Below are 26,834 nucleotides of genomic sequence, written 5' to 3' on the forward strand. Positions count from 1 at the left end.
TGGACTCAGGGTGGACGACCGCCTGCCTCGCCTGGTTGGAAAGGAATAGTAAATATGACAGTGTCAGTATGAAAGAGGAAAGAAACGTGAATTGTGAACATGGATTTGACATGAATATGAATGAAACATAAGGGTCAATCCTGTTAAAAACTCCAGGTAAAATTAGTTTTGGTCTCTTATATTAGCAGCAGTAATGCTGTTTGTTGTTATAAACTTGAACAGTTCCTTGTTGTATGATTAAGACAAATAGAAAGTTGTGTATTTATTTTATGTGATGTATAAATTAATAAATCAGATATAAGTAATCTGTCTTTTTTTTGGTGAGAAATGTGCACTCAAATACACAATATACATTTATAATGATGATGATTATATAATATTTTAATCATCTTTGTTAATCATACTTTCTGCAAATAATTTCAGTCGTAAAAGCAGGTTTTCCAGTTTCTGGGGTCTCATGAACGCCTCGCCGGTCTGAATTGCGTGGGCGTGGCTTGTTTAACTGTGGCCCTGCCCCGGAAGCACGGTCCAAGTTTTATGAAGCTGATCGGGATTTTACCGGGAAAGAAGCAAACAGGCCTTCAGAACAAAAGCATGGTATACATAGATATACATTTTTAAAGAAATAAGAATATGTAGCAGTGTTTTTATAGACAAAAAAACAGATACAATAACATGTTTGTCAATATGTTTTGGGAAATAACAATTACAGAGTATTTTTAGGAAAAAGTAATTATTTTACACCTTTTTTAATCTTATCATGTGAGAGTTTGCCTTTTGTAAACTTTTCCTCTAAAGGGCCATTATCCCTTCAGTATCTTCATTTGTCCAATACTTATTTCATTGGAGAAGAAATGGACAATTTGTCTTCCGTTACAATCACCATTACAGCCTTTAAATTGACCTTAAAATATTACTTTCTACAAAAATCTGACTAATCTCACAATTGCCATTTTGCTGCATCAAACATAAACTTAAACTAATTTAACCGACCTCCATCTTGTGGCCCTGATATTTGTACTTTATTTTGATCACATTTGTTGTAAAATTGCATTTTATCAGAATGTGTGTAAAGTAATTAACACATGTATACGTTACTTTCATTATGAATATGTCAGTAAGTTATTTCTACTTATTTTAGATTGATTGTTCAGTAGTACATATATCCATAGCTCTCTTTTTGTTTTATTGTATTTGCATTAAAACAAATAGTACCAGGAAATATTTGATATTTTTATCTTAAAGAAGACAAAATCACAGTAGATAATATATTTTAGATCAGTTGAATAATTGAATAATACTCTAAGAATTTAATTCTAATAAAAAACTGGTTGGTTCTGGGTATCTCTAGAAATGAACAGTGTGGTCCAAAAGAGAGTTTTTACCCTGACACCCCAGGGCTTTTACTTTGAATGTTGCTTTACCGGATGTGATTTTATTTTGTTGCGCTTCACTGAGGCTGCGCAGCTCCAACGCCTGTTCTCTGTGTGTCTACTGTTGTTAAGAGCGAAGAGGAAACAGAATCTCCAGTGTTTATTCTTAATGGAGAATATTTTCAGTATCTGCTGATCCATCAGCCTGAGGAGGAAGAGGAGGAGGACGAGGAGCTGCAGGAGAACAGGAGAAGAGGAAGAGTGGGTTACAAAAACCGAGACAATATAAAATGCAGCTGATTTGAGTGGAAGGTAAGAAAAGCCTGATCAATACTCGATACTGATCGATCCCTGAAGTTGTCGATGCTGAGTGGATGGAGTCTGGGGTTAGGGGGGTTTAAGCCACGAAAGCCGCAGCCTGGGGGCGCTACTGAATGTAGGTCATTGTGTCGGTGGGCCGAGCCGAACCAAGCCGAGACTAACCGATCCGAGCCAGGCCGGGCCGTCCTGCGTCTGCGGCCAGGCCTCAGACAGGCTGGGGAAGAGGAGGAGGAGGAACATGAAGCCATGCTGCAGGACTGACTGCTGCTGCTGCAGTTACTAGACCAAGCACAAATACTCCGTCCTTCACCTCTGCTGATAAAGATGATAATAATAGATAATAAAAAAAAATAATGATAATAATGATAATAATCACATTTGTGATAAAATATCAGCTTTTATTCTGAAACCAAGTCCAATAGTAGAGTTGGACATTAATTATATAATTCTTTGTGGAACGTGCGTAAAGTCTGAAATTATTATAGTGTCTGCGCATGTTGGCTAATGTCCAAGCCTGTTGGACTATGTGGACTAGTGTCTGGGCCTGTGGACTAGTGTCTAAAATTGTGGACTAGTGTGAGAACCATTGGGCTCGTGTCTGACTATGTGGAGTAGTGTCTGACTGACTATGTTGACTAGTATCTGGGCCTTTAAACTAGTGGCTGAAACGATGGACTATAGTGTCAGACCCTGTTGGACTAGTGTCTCACTATACGGACAGGTGTTTGACATTGTGGACTAGTGTCTGGGCCTGTAAACTTGTGTCTGAATGGACCATTCTCAGCTGTGAGAATGGTACATTTAAGTATTGTTTGGATGTGTGCTTACAGATGTCTGACGTTACCATGGAAGCGACCACCATGCTCCCCATCCTCAAGAAGAAACTGGCCTTTTTGTCAGGTACAAAACACACACTCACAAACACAATAAGTAACAAAATATGAGATAACATGCCTACACGTGTAAAACCAAACTTTCCATAGATGACATTTCTTCCTCCTCTAATTGTCTGTTTTCATTCAGGGGGCAAAGACCGGCGTAGTGGTCTGATCCTGACCATACCTCTCAGTTCAGATCAGACCAGCATGGAGGAGCTCAGCACCACACTGGACTACCTTCTCAGCATCCCCAGGTACACACACACACACACAAACAAACAAACACACAGATGCAGTAGCAGTCGTGACCGTCTGGTGTGTGTCTGTGTTTTAAAGCCTCTGGACATATTGGCTGATTTGTACTCGGCTCTTTACTCCATCATCAGAATCCATGTTCAGATGTTCTAGAAAAGGCTTAAAGGATGATTCCACTTTATTACAACTTGGGTCTTATCGCATCATGACCCTGTTCTGTAAAAAGCTTCCTCTCTCTCTCTCTCTCTCTCTCTCTCTTAGTAAGAAGTGTAAGGCCCGAGGTTTCACCGTCATCGTGGACGGACGCAAGTCTCAGTGGAACATTGTTAAGACTGTGGTGCTCATGCTGCAGGTACAGACATGTTTTAACGCCCCTCCATACATGACAACCTTCCTTATTCTTTCGGCACAATCAGCAGCTGATGACGCTGACGCTGTCGTTGCTGTTTCAGAATGTGATCCCGGCCGAGGTTTCGCTGGTCTGCGTGGTGAAGCCAGATGAATTCTGGGACAAGAAGGTCACACACTTCTGCTTCTGGAAGGAAAAAGATCGTCTGGGCTTCGAGGTGAGTCTCCTCAACTCTTCTACAGGACAAACCGGCTTCAAGTTTCCCTCACGCTCACTGGTCTCTGGGGCTCTGAGAGGTGACTGGAATTATGTTTTCGGAGTTGTCCGTCCTCGATACCTCAAGAATGCCTTGAGGGCATTTTTTCAAATTTGGTACAAACGTTCACTTGACTCACAGGTGAGGTGGAAAGAGTTTGGAGGTCAAAGGTCACGGTGGCCTCACAAAATACGAGCTCAAGCACAGTCCAGAAGAGCATCGCTGGACATTGGTGTGATGTTTGGTTCCCGTTTCTGCTGCAGGAACCTGACCGGAGATTTGAGTGTTCAGCATAAGGTGAAGTTTTAAGAACAACAAGGAGCAAACTTTGTTGCCATGTTGACTCTGAAGATGTGTGTTCATCTACTGCCTGCAGCCTGGCTGTAGAGTTTGAGTGTCAGTTGTTCGTTGTTCCAATGCTTACATACAGCTTACATGCCCGTTTGGATTGGCTGCTCAGGAAGGCAGCTCGAAAAGTCTCCCATCACAGAAATAGTGTTTGTATTTCTAATAAGAGCAAACACACACAGTCTCACACACACACTCACACACACACACACACACACACACACACACACACACACACACACACACACACACACACACACACACACACACACACACACACACACTGATTGTGTTGTTACTTGATATCAAACAGAAACTAATATAATAGCCCTGAGCATCATTACCCGTCCTGAGTGCTGCTGGAAACCTGAGCCAGGATCGATTGTGTGTGTGTGTGTGTGTGTGTGTGTGTGTGTGTGTGTGTGTGTGTGTGTGTGTGTGTGTGTGTGTGTGTGTGTGTGTGTGTGTGTGTGTGTGTGTGTGTGTGTGTGTGTGTGTGTGTGTGTGTGTGTGTGTGTGTGTGAGAGATTTTTAGCTAGCCTCCTCCTCTTCTATTATAACAGATGGTTTTACTGACAGAGATCAGTCTGCACTGTGACCCAGATTGTTACGCCCATGTTGGCTGAACGGCTACGACCGTTGCCGTGGTAACCCGAGCAAGTGGCTGGGTGTGTAGGTAACTTGATTGTTGCTGCATATGGATCCTTACAGTGAGTGTTGAGATTAATTTACCTTTTTAAATCACACTGGGGTTTTTCCTTGTGTTCTTTGTGACACTGCGACTTTGAAGATTCGCCTAAAGAACAGTTGACAGTTTGACTGCATGAAATGAGTAAATGTCTCATTATCAACGTCCGAGTTTGCTCTTGTTTAAGCTGTGAGTTCATAAACATGTAGTTTGTTGGATTGTTTGGAGGCTGAATATGTTTTGTGAGAAGAAATATTTGGTGCTTTGATTCAAAAAATATGCTGCAGTTGAGTTTATTTGCACCTCTGCCAAGGAGATCATGTTTTCAATCTGTCTGGCTGTTTGTCAGCAGGATAACTCAGAAACTAGTGAACTGATTTCAATGAGATTTTGTGGAGGGGTGCGGCAGGACCCATGGAAGAGTCCTTTCCATTTCAGAGCGGATCTGGATGAAAGGGCGGATCCAGGATTATTTTTCCACTCTCTTTAACATGGCGTGATTGGGCGTCAGAGGTATCCACTCTCTGAGTGCCCTTCTAGTTTAATTCTGTTATAGTTCACCGTGTCTTCACTTACTATAGACACACACACACACAGCTGCTGGAGGGAGATTCCAGCGACGGTGTTGAAATGTGACTCATCTTAACTATGGATTGTGTGTGTGGGGTGTGTGTTGTACAGCTGCTCTAACGTCTGACCTAACATTCAAACACACACACACACACACGCACACACACACCGGCGCACACTGAGAATCTGCTCCCGTGACAACTGGGACACAGACTTACCACCAGCTGTCTGACTGTCCAGGTATTTGTAAAACAATCTCATAGAAATGTTGTTCAGAGTTCTGTACAATTTCGTTTAAAGAGAGAGTAAAGTAAAGGTTAAACTTGGTTTTATTTTTCTCTACAGAAGAAAAAGATGAGCTCAGAGGCTTTTCACGAACACAAGTTTGTCTTGTGATCTAAGAACTGTTTGGATCATGGACTGAGGCAACACTTAAAATAATATCTGTTATCAGTGCTGATGTTTGAAACCGCAAAGAGATGGTTTTAAAAATGGCCGTGAGTTTGTTAAAAAGTTGAATAAAAGGTTGACGACGTATATAAAGAAGCAAAAATGAGTCAATCCCCCCAAATCTCTGTAAAATACAGAAACAACCAACAGCTCCAGTGTCTGACCTGCCTCAGTCACACACACGTGTTGCTCTCCATGTGGTTAACATGGCTCCTCATAGTCAGGAGCCAGTGGTTAGGATAACATTTCTCTCCAGAACGCCGATGTTTGAAGTATTTACGGTCTGGTGTGTCACAGCACTGGAGACACTTGCCACACCCAAAGCTGCCTTTAGACAACTGTGGCTTCCAGGCGTCCTGATCGAGCAAACATGAGCGACATCACTTCTGAAAGAGGGAAACGTTTGGACGTTTGTTGTTTCTTCAATACTGTACAATGGTGTATCATCATATCTGAATTCATTTGAGTTTAAATATACTAACCAACAATCAAAACAGGCAACAGAGAAAGGGTCCGTTGATAATCTAACAATAAATCTAATCTGAACGTCCTCATGAACATGTGATATTCATCAGGCTGGAACCAGCCAGCAACAAAAAGTTTGTGCAGTGAAGAGACATAAGAGTGAATCCACTGTGGGACACAGTTCATGTTAAGGATCAGAGTATGAAAATGTTCTTGCACTTCATCATTAATGTGTGATTTATATGTGCTTCCTGTGTTTTTGTTTTGTGTGTCAGGTGATCCTGGTTTCGGCCAATAAGCTGACTCGTTACATCGAACCCTGTCAGCTGACGGACGACTTTGGAGGAAGTCTGGACTACGACCACAACGACTGGCTCAACAAGAGACTGGTGATTCTCATTTTATTTAAATAAATCCATGTATTTGATGCGTGACTAAAAATGCTTGTTGTCATGGTAACCTGCCACCAAGTCCGAGCAAGTTTGGTTTCATCTTGTTTTCAGGTTTTTGAGAAATTCACCAAAGAGTCGACGTCGCTGCTGGACGAGCTGTCGTTCATCAATGACAGTGACAAGAGCAGTTCGGTGGACAAGGAAAAGTACGCACACGTACACAAACGTACACGCAAACGTACACAAACACACAAAGTTACAGTTTAAAGTTGTTTGTCTTGTCCGCTCTCTGCAGATCAGCTGACTCTGCCCTCTTACCGTCCTTTGACCCTGAGACTGTTCTTCAGACTGGTAACTATCATCTTCTCTAGTCTGTCGCTTGTTATATACGACATCAACCCGCGCACTCACTTGCGTTGAATCCTCTGGATTATCTCCTGCTGTGTTCTCACGTGAGCTCACTCAGACATTATCTGGACATTTCACTCGTGGGCTGGCAGTAGAAACCCCAGAGAATGTCCACAGCAACTCGCACACAGCCCCTTCAGATGATTTCAGGAGATTATCCAGAGTTCAGTGCACGTCTGAAAGCAGCTTTAGTTTGCTGCCACCAAGAACTGGAGCTAGATAGACACTAACGGTGGATGAATGATGGATGGTTCCTTGGATGATGGATGGGTGGATGGATGGATGATAGATGATGGATGATGGATGGTTGGGTGGTTGGGTGGATGATGGATGATAGATGGTTGGGTGGATGGCTGTGTTCACTGTACTGAGCGGCCTGTGTCTGTGTGTTTGCTGGGCAGAGGTGAAAGGAGTCTTTGTTTGTGGTGCCACCCTCCTCCCTCTACCAGCTCCTTTCATTATCTAACAGCATGTACACAAACACTGATGTGTTATTGTTTCAGATGCTTTTATAACAGGCTCTTAAATCTCAAACCAGCCCTCTCTCCCCTTTTGTTTGTGTCTGTGTGCAGGTCATGAGCTGCTGTCGGAGCTGCAGCAGCGTCGGTTTAATGGCTCCGAGGGAGGAGGAGGAGGACAGGGAGGTGAGGAAGCAGCTGTGGGTCGAGGGGTGTCGTCTGAAGTGTTTTCTTTATAGTTGTCTTGTTGAATGCAGTCATTCAGCTGTTCCAGGGCAAGGTCACAGTGACCTGTTGTAGCATCTCTGTCTTCAGAGGCAGCAGGACCATCACACACTACCAGACTGTAACCTCACTTCTTTCTGACCTCTCTCTGACCTCTGACCTCTGACCTGCAGGTCCGGCCTGGCGTCCCATGGAGGAGGAGCTGCTGGCTCAGCCTCAGGTGATGAAGCTGCTGGACTCACTCAGGGAGCAGTACACCCGATACCAGGAGCTCTGCAGGCAGCGAAACAAACGCACCCAGCTGGATGAGATTCACACCAAGGTCATGCAGGTAATACAAACACACACACACACCTGGCCGCTGACTGGTGCTTCATATTTACTGGACATAAAAGATAAGCTTATTTTTCAAACATCAAACCTTTTCACCCTTTTCAAACACACAGTGTTTTTTTTCAACTATCTGTATAAATCCTTAAGTCTTAAAAGGTCAAGGTGCAGTTCATGAGAACAAATCTGTAAACACGTCCTCCACATGTAAAACATTGTCCTGCTACTTAATCCTCCGTCTTTCAGTGTCTTCAATGTTTCATCATCCAACCTTTGACCTTCTGAAACGGTGTCAGTGAGCAGCTTCACTGTCCGGGCTCCTCAGCCGACATAGACTCTACTGTGGTTACTGGGGTTCATGTGCAGCCGCAGGGGCTGATGGGTAGGACGACTGTCTTGGAGATGAGATGAGCCGGGGGTTGTCATGGTAACCTCAACATATCGGTCGCTAGCCTGGAGGATTTGAGGTGGGGGGTGGTGGCCTAGTTCTGGATCAAATTGTGTGTGTGTGTGTGTGTGTGTGTGTGTGTGTGTGTGTGTGCGTGTGCGTGTGTGTGTTAGCTCTTCAAGGCATCACTGACCTGATAAATACAATTTAAAATCCCGATACTGGTACATATACATCTGGATAGACAGTTCCAGATGTTGCTCTGTATTATACTGTTTGGTGAACATTTTAAGTTCAACTCATGATAAAATCTAAATCATGATGATTTTTGTTTGTATCAGACAAACACACAGGCAAACGGTTTTATGTACATTTTACGATAAGATAGAATAAGAAAAGACTTTATTCTTGTGCCAGCTTGCTCCACTATTAAAGTAACAATACAATATAAAATAGAATAGAGTACAGTGAGTAAAACACAATAAATTAGGTCGAAAAATATTGTTGAAAATTTAAGTATAGTGTATTTGAATAAAAAATATAAAGTGTATACAGATTAAAGCCCCTTTAATATCTAAGTCCTCATCTTTGAGCTAATCAGCTGTAAATATATATATATATATATATATGGGTTTGATTAGGGAAACTGTGATTTTAATATGATGTGAACTTTTTATAGAATATAAGGTTTATGAAGAGTCAACATGAATGATGTGGTATCATGTGAACTCCATCACGGAAACAAGTAGAGCCTAAGGGCCTCCTGTTGGTCGCTCTGCAGCACTGCAGCTCAGACACTCAGAGAAACGTCTGGGGTGGATGGAAATCTTCACAGAGACTGAAATTTGTTTTTCTGAGGAACCTCTGCACATTAGACATTGTGAGATACCACAGAGAGGAAAGCACAAGAGTAACACAGTTGTCAAAAATTAATCTTCATGAGGCATGAATTCCATTTAGCTGCTTCAGTTTCAGGGTCCTGATGCTGTGAAGGCTGTCTCACTGTCACTACTTGTCGGTCATAGCTTGCCGATGTTCCTGATGCATGAAACATCATCTGAAGCTTTATGAAGTTATGCTTCAAATCGAAATGCACAGAGGAGTCAAAGTTAACCTGTCATCTTACGTTTTTGTGCAAACAGGCTTTATCCTCGACTTTTTATTTGACAAAAAACAAATATTTACTATGTTGTCTATGGAGGAAATGAATGGCACTTTTGGTTCTTGGACGAGCACCTGAAATACTTCCTCCCTTTTCTCTGATGGTAACGAGTTAAATGTGTACATGGATTTCTGTTTGTGTCTCTCTCAGGTGGTGACCTGGCTGCAGGGTCCAGGTTCAGAGCTGTTAAAGACTCATCAGGCAATCGGAGACTCGATTCGAGCGGCTCAGGCCCTGCAGCAGAAACACGAGGAGATCGAGAGCCAGCATAGTGTAATGCAACACACTGAACACACACGCATCATGTGACGAGGGCAAACTGATAAATGAGATTTGTGGTTGAATGCAGATCTGAGTTTGTCTTTTAGCGGGGAGTTAACTGAAGAAACCTGATGCAGTATATGTGACTCTGATTCTCTATCGCTGTGTGTGTGTGTGTGTGTGTGTGTGTGTGTGTGTGTGTGTGTGTGTGTGTGTGTGTGTGTGTGTGTGTGTGTGTGTGTGTGTGTGTGTGTGTGTGTGTGTGTGTGTGTGTGTACAGGAGTGGTTTGCGGTGTACGTGGAGTTGAACCAGCAGATCGCTGCCTTGCTCAATGCCGGAGAGGAGGAGGAAGTGGTGGAGCTAAAGTCGCTGCAGCAGCAGCTCAGCGATGTCTGCTACCGACAGGCGGCTCAGCTGGAGAATCGGCAGAACGTCCTGCAGGCGGCGCAGGGCTTCCACAGCACCACACAGGAGGTAACACACACTTTTACCATTTTTTCCTTCCCGACACTGATTCCAATAACTGGACTTTGTGTATTGGCTGATACTGAGTGTCGATCCGTTACCAGGGGATTATAAAAAATCTACGTAAAACATATTTTAAGAGCTGTATGCTACTACCACTGCAGTGGAGTGGAGCTAAATGTGTAAAATTAAAGAGTAATGCTGAACTGTAGATAAATTGAAAAAACTCAAGAGTCATTAAAAACCAGTGTTTATCTCTAATATTCAGCCAGGAAACTTTTGAAACATGTAGAATTCTAAACAGAGTTTGGTGGATATGTTACAGCTGCAGTTCTTCTGGTTCAGGAAGCCGGGGATCATGGGTAATATCCACTGTTCAGTTGTGTTTCAGTTCAGTGATTGGGACTACGATGTCAGAGCTCCAATCAACACATCGATAGACTTTGAGCCCAGCATCCCTCAGGGCGCTGTTGTTAAAAGTTACAGAGTGCTGCTTTAAGCCTATCTTAGCTCAAGACTTTAGGCAGAAACTCTTTGCCAAACTCAATCAAATGATAATAAATATACAACAATAGTAGTTGAAACATTAGCAGCTCTTCAGGAGGTGAACAGAACTAAAAACAAAAATGTCAGGATGAGGCAGAATGTGTGAAAGTAGAGAGAGAAACAAGTGACTGATGTTTTTCGAGTAATTACAGCTTTACGTCTACTCTGCAGTTGTCTCAGCAGCTGGACGGTTTACTGGGAATGCTCTGTGCTGACGTGGCGCCGGCCGACGGAGCTTCAATTCAACAAAACCTCAAACTGCTGGAGGAGAAGCTGCAAACTGTCGGTTCGTGCTTTGAATGAAGGCTCCTTTGAATTTTCCTCTAAATTACTAATTCCTTTCGTATTTATTAAGTACATCTACAAATTCTCTACCTCCAGAGGCAGGTCTCACCTCTCTGCGTCAGAAGGGGGCGTTGTTGATGGAGCAGATGTGCAGCCAGCCACCATGGTCTCTGGAGGAAACGGAGAGTCCAGCAGGAGAACAGCAAGACAACGTCCAGCACATCCAGGCTGTGATGGAGGAGATGCAGCTCCGCAAACAGAGGTTCCCTCCTCCTTCTTTTTTTTTCTCAGCTGTAGAATAAAACCAAAAACTTATATAATGTGTGTGTGTGTGTTTTGCAGGTGTGAGGACATGGTGGATGTGAGGAGGCTGAAAATGCTACAGATGGTCCAACTGTTCAAATGTGAAGAGGACGCTCTACAGGTCAGACACACACACAGACACAAAGGCAGACACACACACACACACACACACACACACACACACACACACACACACACACACACACACACACACACACACACACACACACACACACACACACACACACACACACACACACACACACACACACACAAACACAAACAAACACAGAGGCACCTTCTGTACTGATGGGACGTGTGTGTGTGTGTGTTCTCAGTCAGTAGAGTGGCTTGGCGAGCTTTTGGACGCCCTGTTGAAGACTCATGTCCGACTGGGTGATGACACTCAAGAGACGAGGACCATGTTGGACAAACACAGGAAGTTTGTGGACGTCGCTCAGGTGAGACACTTCCACTCTACACTCTGTCAAACGATGCTCTGTTAATGTAAATTACTGATCGGAGCAGCTTCGATTAATGGTTCACTCCCACTATTAACACCAGGAACTGATAACTATGAGTGTGTGCAACTGTTGGGCTGCTGGCAGAGGTATGAGCTCTACTGACTACAGAGACAAGACACAGACAATAACTCTGTTTCTCTGCTTGTCTTCAGAGCACTTATGATTATGGCCGCCAGCTGCTGCAGGCCACCGTCGTCCTCTGTCAATCGCTGCGCTGTACAACGCGCTCGTCCGGAGATACTCTGCCCAGACTCAACCGAGTGTGGAAACAGTTCAGCGTCAGCGGTGAAGAGAGGCAACAGAGACTGGAGCTGGCTCTGAACTTCCACACCGCCGCCGAGAAGGTGAGACACAGACTTTATGTGTCAGGTGTTAACAGCAGCAGACCTGTGAGTCGGGATGAAATTTTTAAAAACGGAGACCTGTTGACATTGAGTCTATGTGAGCAGTTATTTGAAGCAGCTGACGGAATTGTGACACCCTTGCACAATGTTGCAGTCATAGTGAAAATCTAAATCTGCCTTCAGCACGTGTGTTTGTACTGTTTCAGGTTTTACAGCAAGAATGTGTCGAGACCGAGTTGCTGGATGAGGTCGACTCCTCTGGGAAAACTCTGTTGGACAGATTGACCACACCCGTTATCTTCCCTGATGGGTACACACACACACAACACACACACACACACAGAGCTCATATATTATACACACTCCTTACTCAAGTTATCATCATTTCAGGAGCGAGCAGTACTTCGGGAGTCCCAGCGACACGGCAACGGCAGCGGAGGGCGTCAGAGAGCGCCTCCTGCTGGTGGAAGAGCAGCGGCTGCAGGAGGCGGGGCTCCATAATGATGACGATGAGGTGCTGAACGGACAGGAGGCACGGCTCGATGTTATCGGAGAGGAACTGAGTGAGAAAGAGGATCAAGAGGAGGAGGATGAAGTGGAAGAGGAGGTGGAGGAAGAGGAGGCTGGGCCGCAGGATGAAGAGTTAGACAGGGCCACGCAGGACTGCTAATGGATGACGTTAAAGCAAGCAGCCTCAATGAAGGGCTGCTCATTCATTTCCAGCGAGACCTACGATTTGCTGTCCCCGTGCCAAGAAAGCCCTGGATCACTGCAGCTACTAGTCTCATTCTTACTGCTGCTGTTTATCTACATCCGACTACATTACCCATCAGCCTCTCCGCTCTGAAAGCTTTCCCCCTGGCTGTAGTGAAGGATCAGCACCCTCTAAACGGCACCTTTTGGATCCAATGTAAAATACTGGAAATATTTACTGGAATAGTTACTCATACTCATGTCCCCTGATGCTCTCTGACGACTGTAAAATAACCTTTTTTGGATAAGAAGTCTTCTCCTTCCCAGCATGCCTCTCATTCACCTATGTGGGTGGAGCTTCCATGGTGCTAACATGGTTTCTGTCTGTGCCTCCTACGACTTTCTCTCATTTCTTGCCTCTTTGCCTCTTTTATATTTGCGTCCTCAAACAAAAGACGAAGCTGGCGGCCGGTGCAGGAACTCAAAGGGCGGAGCTACAGTTTATCGGGTGTGCTGCGACTGGATCCTGCTCCTGCAGCAACAGTCCCGAACATTTCACCCACCTGCAGACAGTGTCAGGCCTGTTGGAGCTGTTCAACACTCAGTTCCACATGAAACTCTCCCGGCTGAATCCACAGTACAGACGAGCTGAAGAAAATAATCTGCTTTATTGACAAAAACTCAAAGTTATAAGATTGTTTCCATGGCGACTTGAGGAGAGGAGTCAACTGCAAGGCCCAAAGAGCTTCACACAACAATACGACAACCAGATCAAATAAAAATATAACACTCACATAATTTATAAAATCCTCTTGCAAGTCGTCGAAAATTTTCCTCGAGAAAAAAATAGTCCTGTTCACAAATGACTGCCAGACTGTCAAAGCCATAGACTGTAAATAAAAATGGACGACGCACCTCCACTTCTCCCCACTGTACAAAAATGAAGCCAAAATACCTTGGATACAGGAGCTGCCATCTTGCGCTGGTGACTTCACTTTGAGCCAGTGATTGTGGCGTGGAGCCGTGGTATGAGTCAGTCATGATGCTTCACGCGGTTTTTATAGCATTAAATAATTAACTAAAGCCAAACTTACCAGGAAACCTAACTCTTGAACTCCAAGAAGTGCCTAATATGTTAGAATATTAACCTTTTTTTAACGTGAAATATAATTTCTGTAGTTTGGTCCATGTCCCTTCTGCTAACATGGAGGAGGCATGGTTTGTAAATGTTACTGCAGCCAGCTACCAGGGAGGGATCCAGGTAATTTGGCTTCACTTTTGAGGAGCTGTCATGTCGTTCGTCTTTATATACAAACTGTTGTCAAAGCTCACAGTAAAGACTGTTTAAAACAGGTGAAGTGATAAAGCAGGAAAATAAAATTAGAATCAGTTTTTTTTACGAACTCAGTCCAGCAGGCGGCCTTGAGAAAAGCAAACTAATTTGTGTGCACAATTTAATAAATGAAGTATAACATACACTAAAAGTCCTGCATTGTGTGCCTAGACACTCTTGCTAGTTTTCTTGTATTTGTAAGATATGTGGATACACATCAAGGCTGCTGAACTAAAGATATTTTTTCTTTAAGTGTGTTAAAAGTTTTTAAAGTCAAAGCTTAGATGATAAATTGTCTGTTTTAAAGTTCAGGTGACTGAAGTCTCCGCACTACAGCAGGGGAGGAGGCAACATATGATATAAGTCAAGAGGATGGTTTACTAAATTGTGTGCACAAATACCTCCTGGGCTCTGTATTGTAGAATGTCCCGATTCAACCAAGCGAATATACAAATGGAAACGGACCAAGGAGAGATTCAGCAAAAAATCAATTTTAAAGGAGACATATATATATTCTTTGTGTTAAATGTGTTGAAAATGTCTTCAAAGTTAAAAAGTCTGCGCTAAAGGGACTTCCTCTCCTCCACAGAAAACTCTGAAGCTCCTTTAAGACCTTGTCAGTCGTGCGGCCAATACCTCGCATCGATTCCAAACATTTGCTTAATTCACACCTAGCAGCTTGAAGTCATGAGCATACATTGTCTCCTTTATTTTCTGTTCGGCTTCATGCTGTTTCTTGTTGAAATGTTCTCTGGGACTTGTCAACATAGTTGTGTCCATGATGCTCAAATCGCTCAAGGACCCAGAGGCTCCGACCACGCTGCTCTTCATAAAACCCTCTGCCTTCATGATGGAGATCGAACCTGCGCCGCTCACTGTTCCAAACTCACCATAGGGACTGAGATGACCTGACTCCGCTGGAGTCGAGTCAACAGACACACAGGTTTCACTGTGACTGCTTTGCAGACACGGTGACATCAGAGAAAGACAGATTCATCTTTTTTATTTATTTGATTGATTTTTTTAAGCTTAACAACCTTGTGATTATTTGCTCTTTTTTTTGACCGGTAACTGCTGCTGTAAGTGTAACTGCTAAATGCTTCTGTCCTCTCAGTCCAGTAACATGCAGTGACTTCATATGACCTCATCCTCAAAATAAAGATGCTTTTTGAAGGTGCTGTCTGAGATGTTCTTTTTAATGTGCTTTTTTCTTCTTTTTTTTGGTCACAAAATATTTTCACATTTAACATTGAGAGACATCAACAAAGTCTAACTCAGTCACATATTAATAAAAACACAACATGAGTTCAAAGGAAATTTACCCCCCCCCAAAAAAGTATTTTCACAAAGTCTTCAGCAACAAACATTCAAATTTATTATTCTAATTAAACAGATCATCTTTATATAACACATTACATACTCATATTTAGTAAGTGCACTCTGTTACATGAGCAGTTATCTATCATAGATGTACATCAGTTACCACTAGAGGGCAACGATACAACATTTGACAGCCACATTTACAAATTGTCAAGGTCGTTGAAGATAAGTTATGTGACCATCTGAAGACAGACAATGTCATAATAGTTGTTTTTTGTTTTCATCTTGCGGAGCCTGAGTGGAGGTCCAGGTGAGGTGTTGGTGTTGATGGAGGAGTACAACAGAACTAAATGATGAAAGCCTTTAAGCAGCGCAGGTCATCGCCGCATCTCCTTGTCCAAAAGGTCTTTGGCCTCATTGATCTTTGCGGCGAGATACGGTGACCCACCTTCACGCACAAACACACAAACACACAACTTTTAGTGTGATCTGCAAATCGAGACCAAGCTACTTACTGCATTCAATCTCTTTTTTAAAAATGTGTCCCAAATCTATATCATGTATGAATTGTAGTGAATTTGGGACGGTAGATGTTTTAGATTAAGGCCTAAATGTGCCAAACATGGGTGAATTATTAAAGAAACAACATGACTATAATGTGTATAAAGATATAAAGCTCTGACGGTCTATTCTGTAAAGTTACAAATTGTCATCAGATTAACCAGATATTTCCGTTTCAGTACAGATAGGGAAAATCGTGACCATCTATGTGCACATGACATTTTAATATTGTGAATCAAGACTGCTCCTGTAGCTGACATTTATTGTGTTGTACCTACTAGATGTTTAGATTCAGACATTTTTAGAGCCCAACCTATACGGATCTTTGGAGGCTGATACCGATATTAGGAAGTAAAGAAATTGTAAAATGTCTTCTTAAGACAAAGAACTATAATTTGATAATTTACTAAACTAAATATATAAAAATATATAAAACTTTTACAGAAACTACATTTCTGTAAAAGGATCGATAAATCAGTCTGACACATAAAATATCTATTTCATTTATCGACCAGTACTGATTGGAGTATTGCAGACTATTTTGAGCTTTGTCATTTTAAGAGTCAGCGGCAGAAAACAACACCTGGCCTTGGTTAAAGGTGATGAAAACAATTAGGTGTATACATTTTGTACCTTTATCAGGATGGTTCAGGACCATGATGTTCCGATGGGCCTCACGTACCTTGGCCTTGGTGCTGATCGGGCTGGACACAAAATAAAACATCCATGTGAGAGGACTTACACTTATTAAGATAAAACGTAAAGAAAATAAATGTTTATTTTACCTTATGCCGAGAATGAGGCTGGCCTCTCGTTTGCACATCTTCTGCTCGAAACCTCCTTTGTAATACGATGAGAAAGCCTAAGGTGACAGAACAGCATTGAGGACATTGATTATATGAGTCTTTCGCAGACATATCAGTATCTGCGTTTATGTTTGCCGATATGAAAATCCCCCAAAATTCTGTATATTTGGTTGCATCTTTTTCTTTTTATTGATACTAACTTATCATACGGTTAATGGTTAAACTGTAAAATTTCAAGCCTCACTTAAATTTAGAAATAAAGGGTTAGACATCGAGGAATCACTGCCAATGTTCTTTAAATATATATATTATATATATATATATATATATATATATATATATATATATATATAGTGTACAAATATCACATCTGTCGGGCTCTACCAGACAGGTTTAACAGGAGGTTGATGAATCACTCACTGAGGTGGGCATCTTCTTGACAGTGTCAGAGAAGATTTGGCCCAGAGGCTTCCACAGCTGGAATGCATAGCGCCCTGTGGATCAAACACAAAGCACATGAAACAGCGTATTCCAATCTTACAGAAGCATATTGCATTCACTTAAAAAAAGATACATTTTTCCTCGTGAAAGCAGAAAATGCTGGGAGCAGGACTTTTTCCTCAAGTGAAGGCAGTACACTGCAAACTAACAAAATAATAAAATAATAATAATTATATTTACCTGCAAATCCTGCAGCAGCCACACCAAGACCAACTGCTATCAGAGTTCCTCCCTGTCACAGAAACACATAATAACACAGCTGGTTAAAGGACTGTGCAGAAGCTTTAGTTTGTCCGACAGTGCAGCACAGTGGTTCCCACCGGAACCACTGACAGTGACGGGCCGGTACGTCAGCGGTCACAGAGGCTAGCTGCCGGTATGAAACAGGACCGACTCCACAAAGGTCCTGAGAGTAAAGACAGACACTCACCAGTCGTCTGTCTATCTCTGCGTCGCCCCTGTCCTTCGTCTGCGGTGCGTGTTCAGCGTAACGCATCGCGCCTCCTCCATCAACGCTCATCCCGCCGCTGTGCGCCATGTTGTTTCCTCTGTTGCAACACCGGAACCGGAGGTTTGGTTAAACCTTTCAAAATAAATACAGACTGAACCGTAGTCAGTGTTTTAGGAAGGACTGAACACATGGAGACGCTCCACAGGGAGCACGAGGAGTTTCATCAAATTGTGATAACACCAAAAGATATTGAGTTACTAACTCATTTTGAGTTAGCAAGTCGCCATTTTGAGACACAGAGTAAGTAAGTCATCATATTGAGTTAGTAAGATATTATTTAGATATATAGAGTAAGTAAGTCATCATATTGAGTTAGTAAGATATGATTTTGAGACAGAGGTAGTGTTAAGACTAAAATCTATGTTTTTCTTTGTGTGTGTGTCTGTGAAGATGGCAATGAAACTAAACTCTAAACAAATGCAGTAGGTTAGACAGGGGTGGGGGCAGGGGCAGTTTGGGCAGAATATGTGGGAGAGTGTGTGGCCTTCACATAGTGACTGTTAGTAGCCGTTGCTGGCTGGTTTTAATCTTGAAGTTGGTTGGTGTGTGTGTGTGTGTGTGTGTGTGTGTGTGTGTGTGTGTGTGTGTGTGTGTGTGTGTGTGTGTGTGTGTGTGTGTGTGTGTGTGTGTGTGTGTGTGTGTGTGTGTGTGTGTGTGTGTGTGCGTGCGTCACATCGCAGTTCAGTCTTGCACCTGTCTGATAATGCCTGTTTGAGAAGTCTGTACATCTGTGGCATACAATACACTGTACTTTAACTTGTTCTCATACCTAACTTACTATATTACAGCCTAAACTCCATTAGCTTTATTCAAACATCACACATACATGAATGCACTGTTTTCTTAAAAAACTGTGGCATACCCTTAGAAAGAATTCAAGCAGCTGCCACTAGGGTCTGAAGGACAGATAGGAAAGGCGCATGCCATACTGAAGACTCACAAGCCGTCAGCCGATTCAAGGCTTGTTTTAAAACACCAAACCAAACTGTCAGAAATGTCAAGATTTGCCCAGCAACGGTCAGAGGAGGGGCGAAACTGGGAGCGGCTCCTCATCATTGGCGGATTCCAGTGCCAAGAGGCTGGGACCAGCCTGTGCACTAGCCACGGTGACTCCCCCTCGTTATTGACCAATGAAGTTCTACCTACTATTATAAATATTGCACCCGCCGTCCGTTCGGGGCGACTCTAGACTACCCCGTGCTATTAGATGGCCGGCCTGTACGTTGAGTGCCCATAGCTATGTTGTAGCTTTTCATTGCTTCTAAATAAATACTTTTTGAACCAAACCAAGACCGACTCTTCTCATACCTAAGGATAAAAGAACACGACAGTAGTAAGTCATCATATTTAGTTACTAAGATATTATTTAGATTTATAGAGGTAAGTCGTCATTATTCTAATTAGTGCAACTTAAACCAGCCTAGTTCTGTTCCTTTAATCCTTACCTGTTGTTCCAGTCTCTGTATTAGCCCAGGCTATAGGCAGCAAAAGGTGACACTTGAGTTCAAGCTGGGAGACTCCAGGCCTTACTCATTAAAGGTTCAGGGTGTAAGATTTAGGTGAAAGGGATCTATTGGCAGATATTGAATATAAAATAATCCTAGTGACCTATGTGTAATCGTCTAAATTGTATGAATTGTAGTTAACTTGTAGTTAACCGTAGAATGGGCCATTTTGTATTTAAATACTTTAGATTTACATCTGTAGCAGATCCTCTCTACGGAGGCCAACATCTTTTTTACAGTAGCCCAGACTGGACAAACTCAACACCTTTTGAGTTTTTAATACAGCTGAAGGCTACCACAGGTTCTCTGTTATGTTTGGAAGGGGAGGGGTGAGGGGTTCAGCTGCAACATGCAACTTCCCAAACCCAAACAGCCCTCTTGAATTTATGAGGACCAGCCAAAATGCCCTCAAAATGTCCTCACAATGATGGTATTGTACCAAAATTGACCCTCACAACTATAGATAGACATGCACAAACACTCACACACACCCATAAATATAAACATACCCATCTACACATCAATTTTTTTCTTCTTTTCTTTCATTCTATAACTTAAGGTATGTGTATCCATGTGTTGGGATACGAACGCATGAATGCATGCAGTTGCATAAATGTATATTTATAGGTGTTTACATATGTAAAAGTATATATTTTTATATATATTTATCTTTGATATCTTTTCTTTTTATCTCTCTTTTGCTGCTCCTCTCCATTTTCTTTTCTTTCTTTTTATTATTTAATCAACATATAGAATTGTTGCTATGTATAGAATATATAATAATAGTCGATGGTAGCGAAGGGGTGTATAACCAAACTGGGCTGGCTGGAGGGGGGGTTGGGCAGCGGCTCTCTGCCTGTTCCCCCTGGTGGAGAGGCGTGGCCAGGGTTGGGATTGGCAAAGGAGGAATACACAAATAATAGACAAATACATAAAGAACAAAATATATTATTATTATTATTCAATAATATATTTTTAAGCAGAACACAAGCTTCATTTGTCTCAGAATGTCCCCCCTCAATGGGGAGGGGGGGACTCGCTGACCCACACCGCTTATCCTCTACTTGGGCTCATCGCTGTGGTGCTGGTGGAGCAGGTGGGGGGGAGCCGTTTGCCTGGTCAGGTACCATGCCTCATTTGCTGAAGAGAAGCATATTAATTATTAGGATGGTTTTTATTATACTATATATTATACCTATTATATATTATACTATATTATAGGGTATATGCATGTATTTACTAATATATTTTATTTTATTTTTATCATTATTATTATTTATTTATTGTTGTTGTTGTTGCACACACACACACACACACACACACCCTATTTCATCTCTACTCAAGAAACCCTTATTTTACTAGATTATCATACATCACTTTAACTGCATTATGTTATGTCTGTGTGTACATAGTTCTGTGTTTCTTGTCTATTTTGTATGTCACTTTCTGTTATCACCATTATTATTATTAAGAAAAATACGTAAACTTACCCGTCTCTTGTAGAAAAGGATGTAAGCATTTTCTTGAAAATGGCTACACACGGATGTCCCTGCTACATTTGTGACATAATTGTCATCATACATGGCCCAGGAGTCAGTGACATCATCTTCAACTGCTTCTCGCTGGACTCCCGCACTAACATAGTGTCCTGAAAGGAGACAAATCATTGTTACAAAAGGTGCTTTGATGTGTGGAGGTTAGGAAAGGTAACTGATGTATCAGGTAAAGGCTGTAACAATTTTGAGACCAGGACCGAAACAGCAAAACAAACATTCACATTCTCGTATTGAGAGAGGAGAATTGTTACACCTCTAATAATAAACAGTTTTGCTTTTGTATACAATATACAATAATGTCTAAAGCGAAAAAACTATATTTTATCAGAAAAATTGTTGGAAAACCCACAATGGTGAAGTAAAAATGAGAAACACTCAACTGTTCAGTTCCAGGAAAATGACAGATGTAAAAAAAACTCAGCAACTTCATTAAAATATCCTAATTTACAACAATAAAGAACTGAAAAAATATATGTTTCTACCACTGATCGACCGTCATGTATTTATAATATACCGAGTACCTGATAGAGGACTACAGAATGTGACAGTGTGACACTCACTGTGTGATAACTAACCTGAGTTTGCATTGCATCCAAGGTGGCTGATGAAACTCACCAGACTGTACCAGCCGTTAGCCTGAGAAGGAATCAATTTAACAACTGGAAGTTACAGTCACTCACATAAATATCCAGAACTCACTTACCAAATGTTGACTTTGTACTTGAAGTGAGGTGAGTTCTTTCTTACCTGGGTGGATGAGACCAACAGCTCCCTACTAATATTGACCTTGTTGTGAAGTTTCTTCAGGGTCATGGACAAGGTGTAGCAAAAACGCTTCACATGCAGGATCAAAACTCTGCAGCCAAGAAATAGAAGAAAGTTTATTTAATAATTTGTATTAATGAATTACTCTTAATTTGATAATCAAAATCTGTGATCGCTAAATTAATGTTTAATAGCTAGATTTCACAGCAAACCTTGTTCTTCACTAAAAGTAAAATCAGTTGTACACTACCTTACAATGAAACTAAAAGCAATCATCACTTGATTTTTATTGTGATGGACAAAAAAATAAGCGAGTCTGAAAATTGATTTTTACATTGTGAGGAAATGTTTTGTGAAAAATATCAAGTAAACTTGATGTTTGATTAAGGAAAAGTATCTGTTGTGGTCTAACTGTGGTGGATGTGATTTCCAGTTACCTGGGCAAGGTTTTAAAGCTGTACTGTTGGATGGAACTTGTGCCACCACAGGTACACCTGTAGTCAGTATCTGTCTCCTGAAAAACAATGCAGAGATGATATGTTATCAGTGATATACTGTGTGTGTGAGAGAGAGAGAGAGAGAGCGAGAGAGAGCGAGAGAGATCTATTATGTATGGGTGTGAATTAAAACTGAAAAGATGAGCAATGTCCATTCTCATTCACAGCGACCAAAGATTCAATTGATAAAATGCACGAATGAAGAGTACTATGAGTAACTTTGTTTGTGTGTGAGTTCATGGGGTGACGGCACTAGACAGGGACAGCCGTGACTCACTAGCAGGTAATTCTCGAGCATGTCCTGAACTGATTCTTGAGGCACCAGGTTTAGAGACAGGTTGTTGAACATTTCCTCTGTCCTAGAACTGTGTCCACATCTGCAATATAAAGGAACAACGTGCATAAAATTACAGACGCAAAGGTCGTGACCAGATGAATTTCCAGTCACATAAACAAGAATAAAATACATGTGTTTTTTCTCCGTATGGATTTACCTCCTGCAGGTCCTGGTGTTCTGCATCTTGAACGACAGGTGTACCTGGACGGGGCATTTGTAGACTTTTTCCGTCTTGTTGGACAATTCTGTCATCACAGGGTTCAACCTTTCAATGTGTTCCAGAAAGGACGTCAGAAATTCATGGGCATCCTGCAAACGGAGAAATGCAGAGGGTTCAATGCACAGAGGATAAAATCAGGACGAAGAAGACACAAGACAAACCATCAAACTAGCCAACACACCTTCTGCCCCATGTCCGAAAATTCTGGAAACCTCTCAGCCACTTCCATTTTGAAGGTAAAGAGGGCGTCGAGTTTGTTTTGTTCATTAGGGGAGCGATGGCACCTCACAATGCTCATGAATGCCCTGTAGAGGGTGAAAAAAACAGGAGACCTCTGCTGTCACCTCTGACATTTTAGACTTGTGTGTTTGTGTTAGCATCAGTGTGATTGTGTGTTGTTGCAGTACATGAGAACTGTAGCCTCGGGGACCATCTTCCACGCATCTTCCTGACAGCTGATGTCTCTGATGAACTCCATCAGTGTGAGCAGACTCTGGAGGCTGGAGTTCATGTAGCAGATTTGAGCGGGGTTTGGAAACCTGTCAAGGATGAAGGTGTTTGGCAAAATGACTTGAATTTACGAAAATCCCATAACAAGTGAAAACAGCTAGTGCTAGGTATTTCTATAATTGAAGCTTGAGTATGTAATCAAACAGCCGGTGATCAATGATCAGCTGATTTTATTTCTTGTATGTGTGTTTATGCAGATTAACTCACCCAAGACAGTCCTGGCCACTGGTTCTCTCAGAGGAGGGAGACCCACCCAAGCAGTCACTACTGGTTAGAAGGCGACACAGACACGAATGCCAGTCAACATGACAGACATGAGTGTAGCATTTATTCTCAAGTGACCCCTTTTGAGGAATTTTTGACTATATATTAATGTATATTGTATATTACACATCATATCTGTACAGGAGAATAGTGCCTGTCTAAATTTAACAGATACTCCCTTCTCTCTCTAAGCGGTACCCAAGGTTAGGTTAAAGATAAAGGGCCAACCAACAATGCATTGTAGCGTCTATGTTGAGGGACTTTCATATCTAACTCAGATGTGCCCGACAGAGAGACACCAACTTCAACTCTCACCAACTTTAACTCTTTTGCGTATTTCACCAGTGGCAAGACGTAAGGACACAATGGGATTTAGTTCTGCATACTTTAGGCTTAACTATCCAATAGGATGCGAACACCTACAGTACATGTAACATAGAGAGTGACAGCAATTCTAGCCATTCATGGATGTGCTGTTAGAATGGGTGATGCAAGTAGAGGAAGATATATGGGGAAGCTGTGGAAGACATCTTCAGACTTGGGGGTGACAATTGCTCCTGTTACTCTGTTAGCATTTGTATATTGTTGCACCTTCTGGTCTCCTTGATGCATCAAGTCTACATTAAAACCTTCTGCATAAGAAACCTAGTAAAATTCAGGATCTGTCTGATGAAATAATGACTAAATTAAACAAGATTACAAATCTGATCAGACTTTCAATGCCAGTATGTGATTCTACTATGGCCACAGTTCAGTTGGAAATATTGAGTTTTTGTAAACAGAACTGCTCCTGTTAGTGTCTTTGGTTTTAAATATGAACTTGTAAACTGTGAAATTTATTTGCCTTGTGCTGACAGTGATGTGTAATGAGTCTCTTACTCGTTGTTAGGTTTCTGAGAGGTACTCGGCTCTGCCCTCTTTAGGTAATTTCCCAATTCATTCTGTTGGAGGAAAAAGAAAGTCTCATGGTTCAGTATTACAGTTACACACTTGTTTTATGATGTACATGTCCAGACCGCTGAATGTGTGGTTTATGTGAAGCTGTAGAACTCTGTGTGAGACTTACCTTAATAGTGCTGAAAAGTCTGGACTCCCATTCCTCCATTCCTTTCTCATTTTTATGTCCAGCTAAAATTTTTGCAGTTGCTGGAATATTCATGGAGTCATCTCTCCTGACAGACACAAACACACCTGGTGATTATTTTTATTCTTCTGTGAACAGAATATTATTTAAAAATTGTATTTAAAAATTATTTTTGATAAAAGAATTGTATGTTTTTTAGTGTTTTTTTATTGATTTAAAAATTAAAAGAAAAGTCTCACTCAGTGGAAATGTACATGTGTTGTCTTTGTTATGCTAACCTTTATAGACGATTTTAATTAGCTAAACCTGTAAATGTTAATGTAAGACACAGCGTGCACAGAAATATCTGACATCCTTTTTTTGGGTAGTGGTGGCAGGCAGAGGCTTACTCTTACCTCTGCTTTGAGATGGAGCTTCTTCCTCTATCTGCTTTTGAAAATGTTTTTGTCTCCTGTAGAGTAAAAACAAATTTCATGCATTTTAATTGTCCAAGATTAAAAAAGGATATATATCTTATTAACTTCTCAAATCTATTCAAGGTGAAACCTTACCACCGGTTTCCTAAAGAGTCCTTCTTGTGAAGGTATCTTCCTGATTGGCTGTTCAGTGGCAGTCTTGGCGGTTGAGGGACTGTCTTTTCTGATGTGGACTTTCTGTCTCTTCTCATCTGGTTTTTCATTTTTTCCAGCTGCTGTTGTTGCAGTTGCTGTAATATTTGTGGAGTCACCTCTGCTGACAGACAAAAACACACCTGCTGATTATTCTTATTCTACTGTGAACAAAGTTCTGGCTGTGGATATAATCTCTTTTTAAAAGGACAAATCAATTCAAACCAGACCCAGTTGTCAGTGTTTGGAGTAAAAGCAGTCGCAATGGGGTTGTCAATCAATCAATGTTATTTTATACGTTTTGTGACGCTCTGGCCCAATCCCATTTCTCCCCTTTGCCCAAGTCCTTAGCCCTTCCCCTTACTTTTTTTGCGCGTTCACTTGTAGGGGTAGGGTGTCCCAATACCTGTTGGGACGGAGGTGTAGGGCCGAGGGGTAGGGCTTTATAGCCATAGAAACGGAGATTTTTCTGACCCTCACTTCAAACCTAGGGGTACCCAGAATGCCTTGCGATCACCGGCAAGCTGGGAGGGAGACCCACAAATGGAGTATTTTCTCCATTATTAAGGATTTAAAAATTACGATAATGATTGTAATATCTTAGTTTAATATCATTTCAACATGGATATTTTTTCCACAACAACCTTTAAAAAAAAGATTGCGAGCGTGCTAGCGTTAGGATGCTAACGATCTTTTTTTTTGCATGATAATCCTGTATTTTCACATAATTTCATGTCGAATCCCCCCTCTTGGAAGACACACGATGCACTTGATTGAACCTGAGTATAGCAGCGATGTAATTGAACTTAACTGCTCCTCTAATAACAAAGCATCCTGGCAAGGTTTTATCGGAACACTGCTAGCAGCCTGTGTGCTTTTGATTCATACGTGAAATAATGTAGAGCAGCCAAGCTTTTCAATTTCAAATGTCATTGATTCGCCTGCATTAGCATAGATGCTCTTTGGATATTATAGGTTTGTCACTTTAATAACTGCAAACAATAGCATTGGTTTATTAAAGATCCCAACAATGTTATTACAATGACATCCCCGGCAAGACTTTTGTCTTGTCTGTTTTCATCGATGATTACTGATGACGTGTCAGGTTTTCGTGAAGACTACTGATGATGTAACGGCTTCTTGAAGGGCTGTCCCAATTCGTAGGGGAAGATTTCAGCCACTACCCCTTGTGACTCTGTTTCAAGGGGTAAGATAACCCTCGAAAAACAAGGGGTTGGGGTAGGGGTAGGGCCAAGGGGGGAAATGGGATTAAGCCTTTGAGCGCAAAGCCTGACTATGTCGAATTGGAAACAGAAAACCCCACCAGCCCATACAACCTTACTAAAAGATGTGATAAAACACTTACTTCATCAAATCACAAAAAACTAATTTAATTAAAATTGAAATGTAAATTTGCTTAAAAACTAGAAACAAAATATTTTGAACAAAAAGATATATATATTTTTTTGTATTAATCTTAAAAAATCTCACTCAGTGGAAATGTACATGTGTTTACTTTGTTACACTAACCTTTTATAAACTATTTTACTGAGGTAAACCTGTAAATGTTAATGTAAGACACAGCGTGCACAGAAATAACTGACATTCTTTTTTTTTGGGTAGTGGTGGCAGGCAGAGGCTTTCACTTACCTCTGCTTGGAGACGGAGCTTTTTTCTCTGTTATCTGTTTCTGAAACAGTTTTTGTCTCCTGTAGAGT

At 41.6% G+C, this 26,834-nt stretch overlaps 2 protein-coding genes and 1 long non-coding RNA gene across 4 annotated transcripts; 2 read left to right on the plus strand and 1 right to left on the minus strand.

The window, feature by feature from the left end:
• The first annotated feature begins 1,443 nt into the window (after positions 1 to 1,443).
• Positions 1,444 to 15,244, plus strand: sestd1 (SEC14 and spectrin domains 1). Its single transcript, XM_035174392.2, has 19 exons — positions 1,444 to 1,685; positions 2,525 to 2,594; positions 2,718 to 2,826; positions 3,089 to 3,179; positions 3,280 to 3,393; positions 6,229 to 6,342; positions 6,457 to 6,551; positions 6,641 to 6,696; positions 7,326 to 7,397; positions 7,610 to 7,767; positions 9,467 to 9,589; positions 9,858 to 10,052; positions 10,761 to 10,875; positions 10,971 to 11,136; positions 11,217 to 11,298; positions 11,516 to 11,638; positions 11,854 to 12,045; positions 12,252 to 12,355; positions 12,436 to 15,244. The coding sequence occupies exons 2-19, from the start codon at positions 2,525 to 2,527 to the stop codon at positions 12,713 to 12,715; spliced, it is 2,259 nt and encodes a 752-aa protein (XP_035030283.2). The 5' UTR covers positions 1,444 to 1,685; the 3' UTR covers positions 12,716 to 15,244.
• A 179-nt stretch (positions 15,245 to 15,423) lies between these two features.
• Positions 15,424 to 17,847, minus strand: dnajc15 (DnaJ (Hsp40) homolog, subfamily C, member 15). Its single transcript, XM_035174393.1, has 6 exons — positions 17,690 to 17,847; positions 17,440 to 17,491; positions 17,179 to 17,252; positions 16,738 to 16,814; positions 16,586 to 16,656; positions 15,424 to 15,839 (listed from the first exon to the last, which is right to left on the minus strand). Exons 1-6 carry the CDS (start codon positions 17,795 to 17,797, stop codon positions 15,769 to 15,771), a joined length of 453 nt encoding a protein of 150 aa, XP_035030284.1. The 5' UTR covers positions 17,798 to 17,847; the 3' UTR covers positions 15,424 to 15,768.
• Positions 17,848 to 18,652: 805 nt separating this feature from the next.
• On the plus strand, positions 18,653 to 23,749 carry LOC124854622. Of its 2 annotated transcripts, XR_007034795.1 has the most exons (4): positions 18,653 to 19,103; positions 22,713 to 22,886; positions 23,055 to 23,204; positions 23,358 to 23,749. It is a non-coding gene; the product is annotated as an uncharacterized LOC124854622 (long non-coding RNA). The 2 variants fall into 2 exon arrangements; XR_007034794.1 differs by having other exon boundaries at positions 23,055 to 23,749.
• The last annotated feature ends 3,085 nt before the right edge of the window (positions 23,750 to 26,834 follow it).

Source organism: Hippoglossus stenolepis, chromosome 13 (assembly GCF_022539355.2).
Source record: "Hippoglossus stenolepis isolate QCI-W04-F060 chromosome 13, HSTE1.2, whole genome shotgun sequence".
NCBI lineage: Eukaryota > Metazoa > Chordata > Actinopteri > Pleuronectiformes > Pleuronectidae > Hippoglossus > Hippoglossus stenolepis.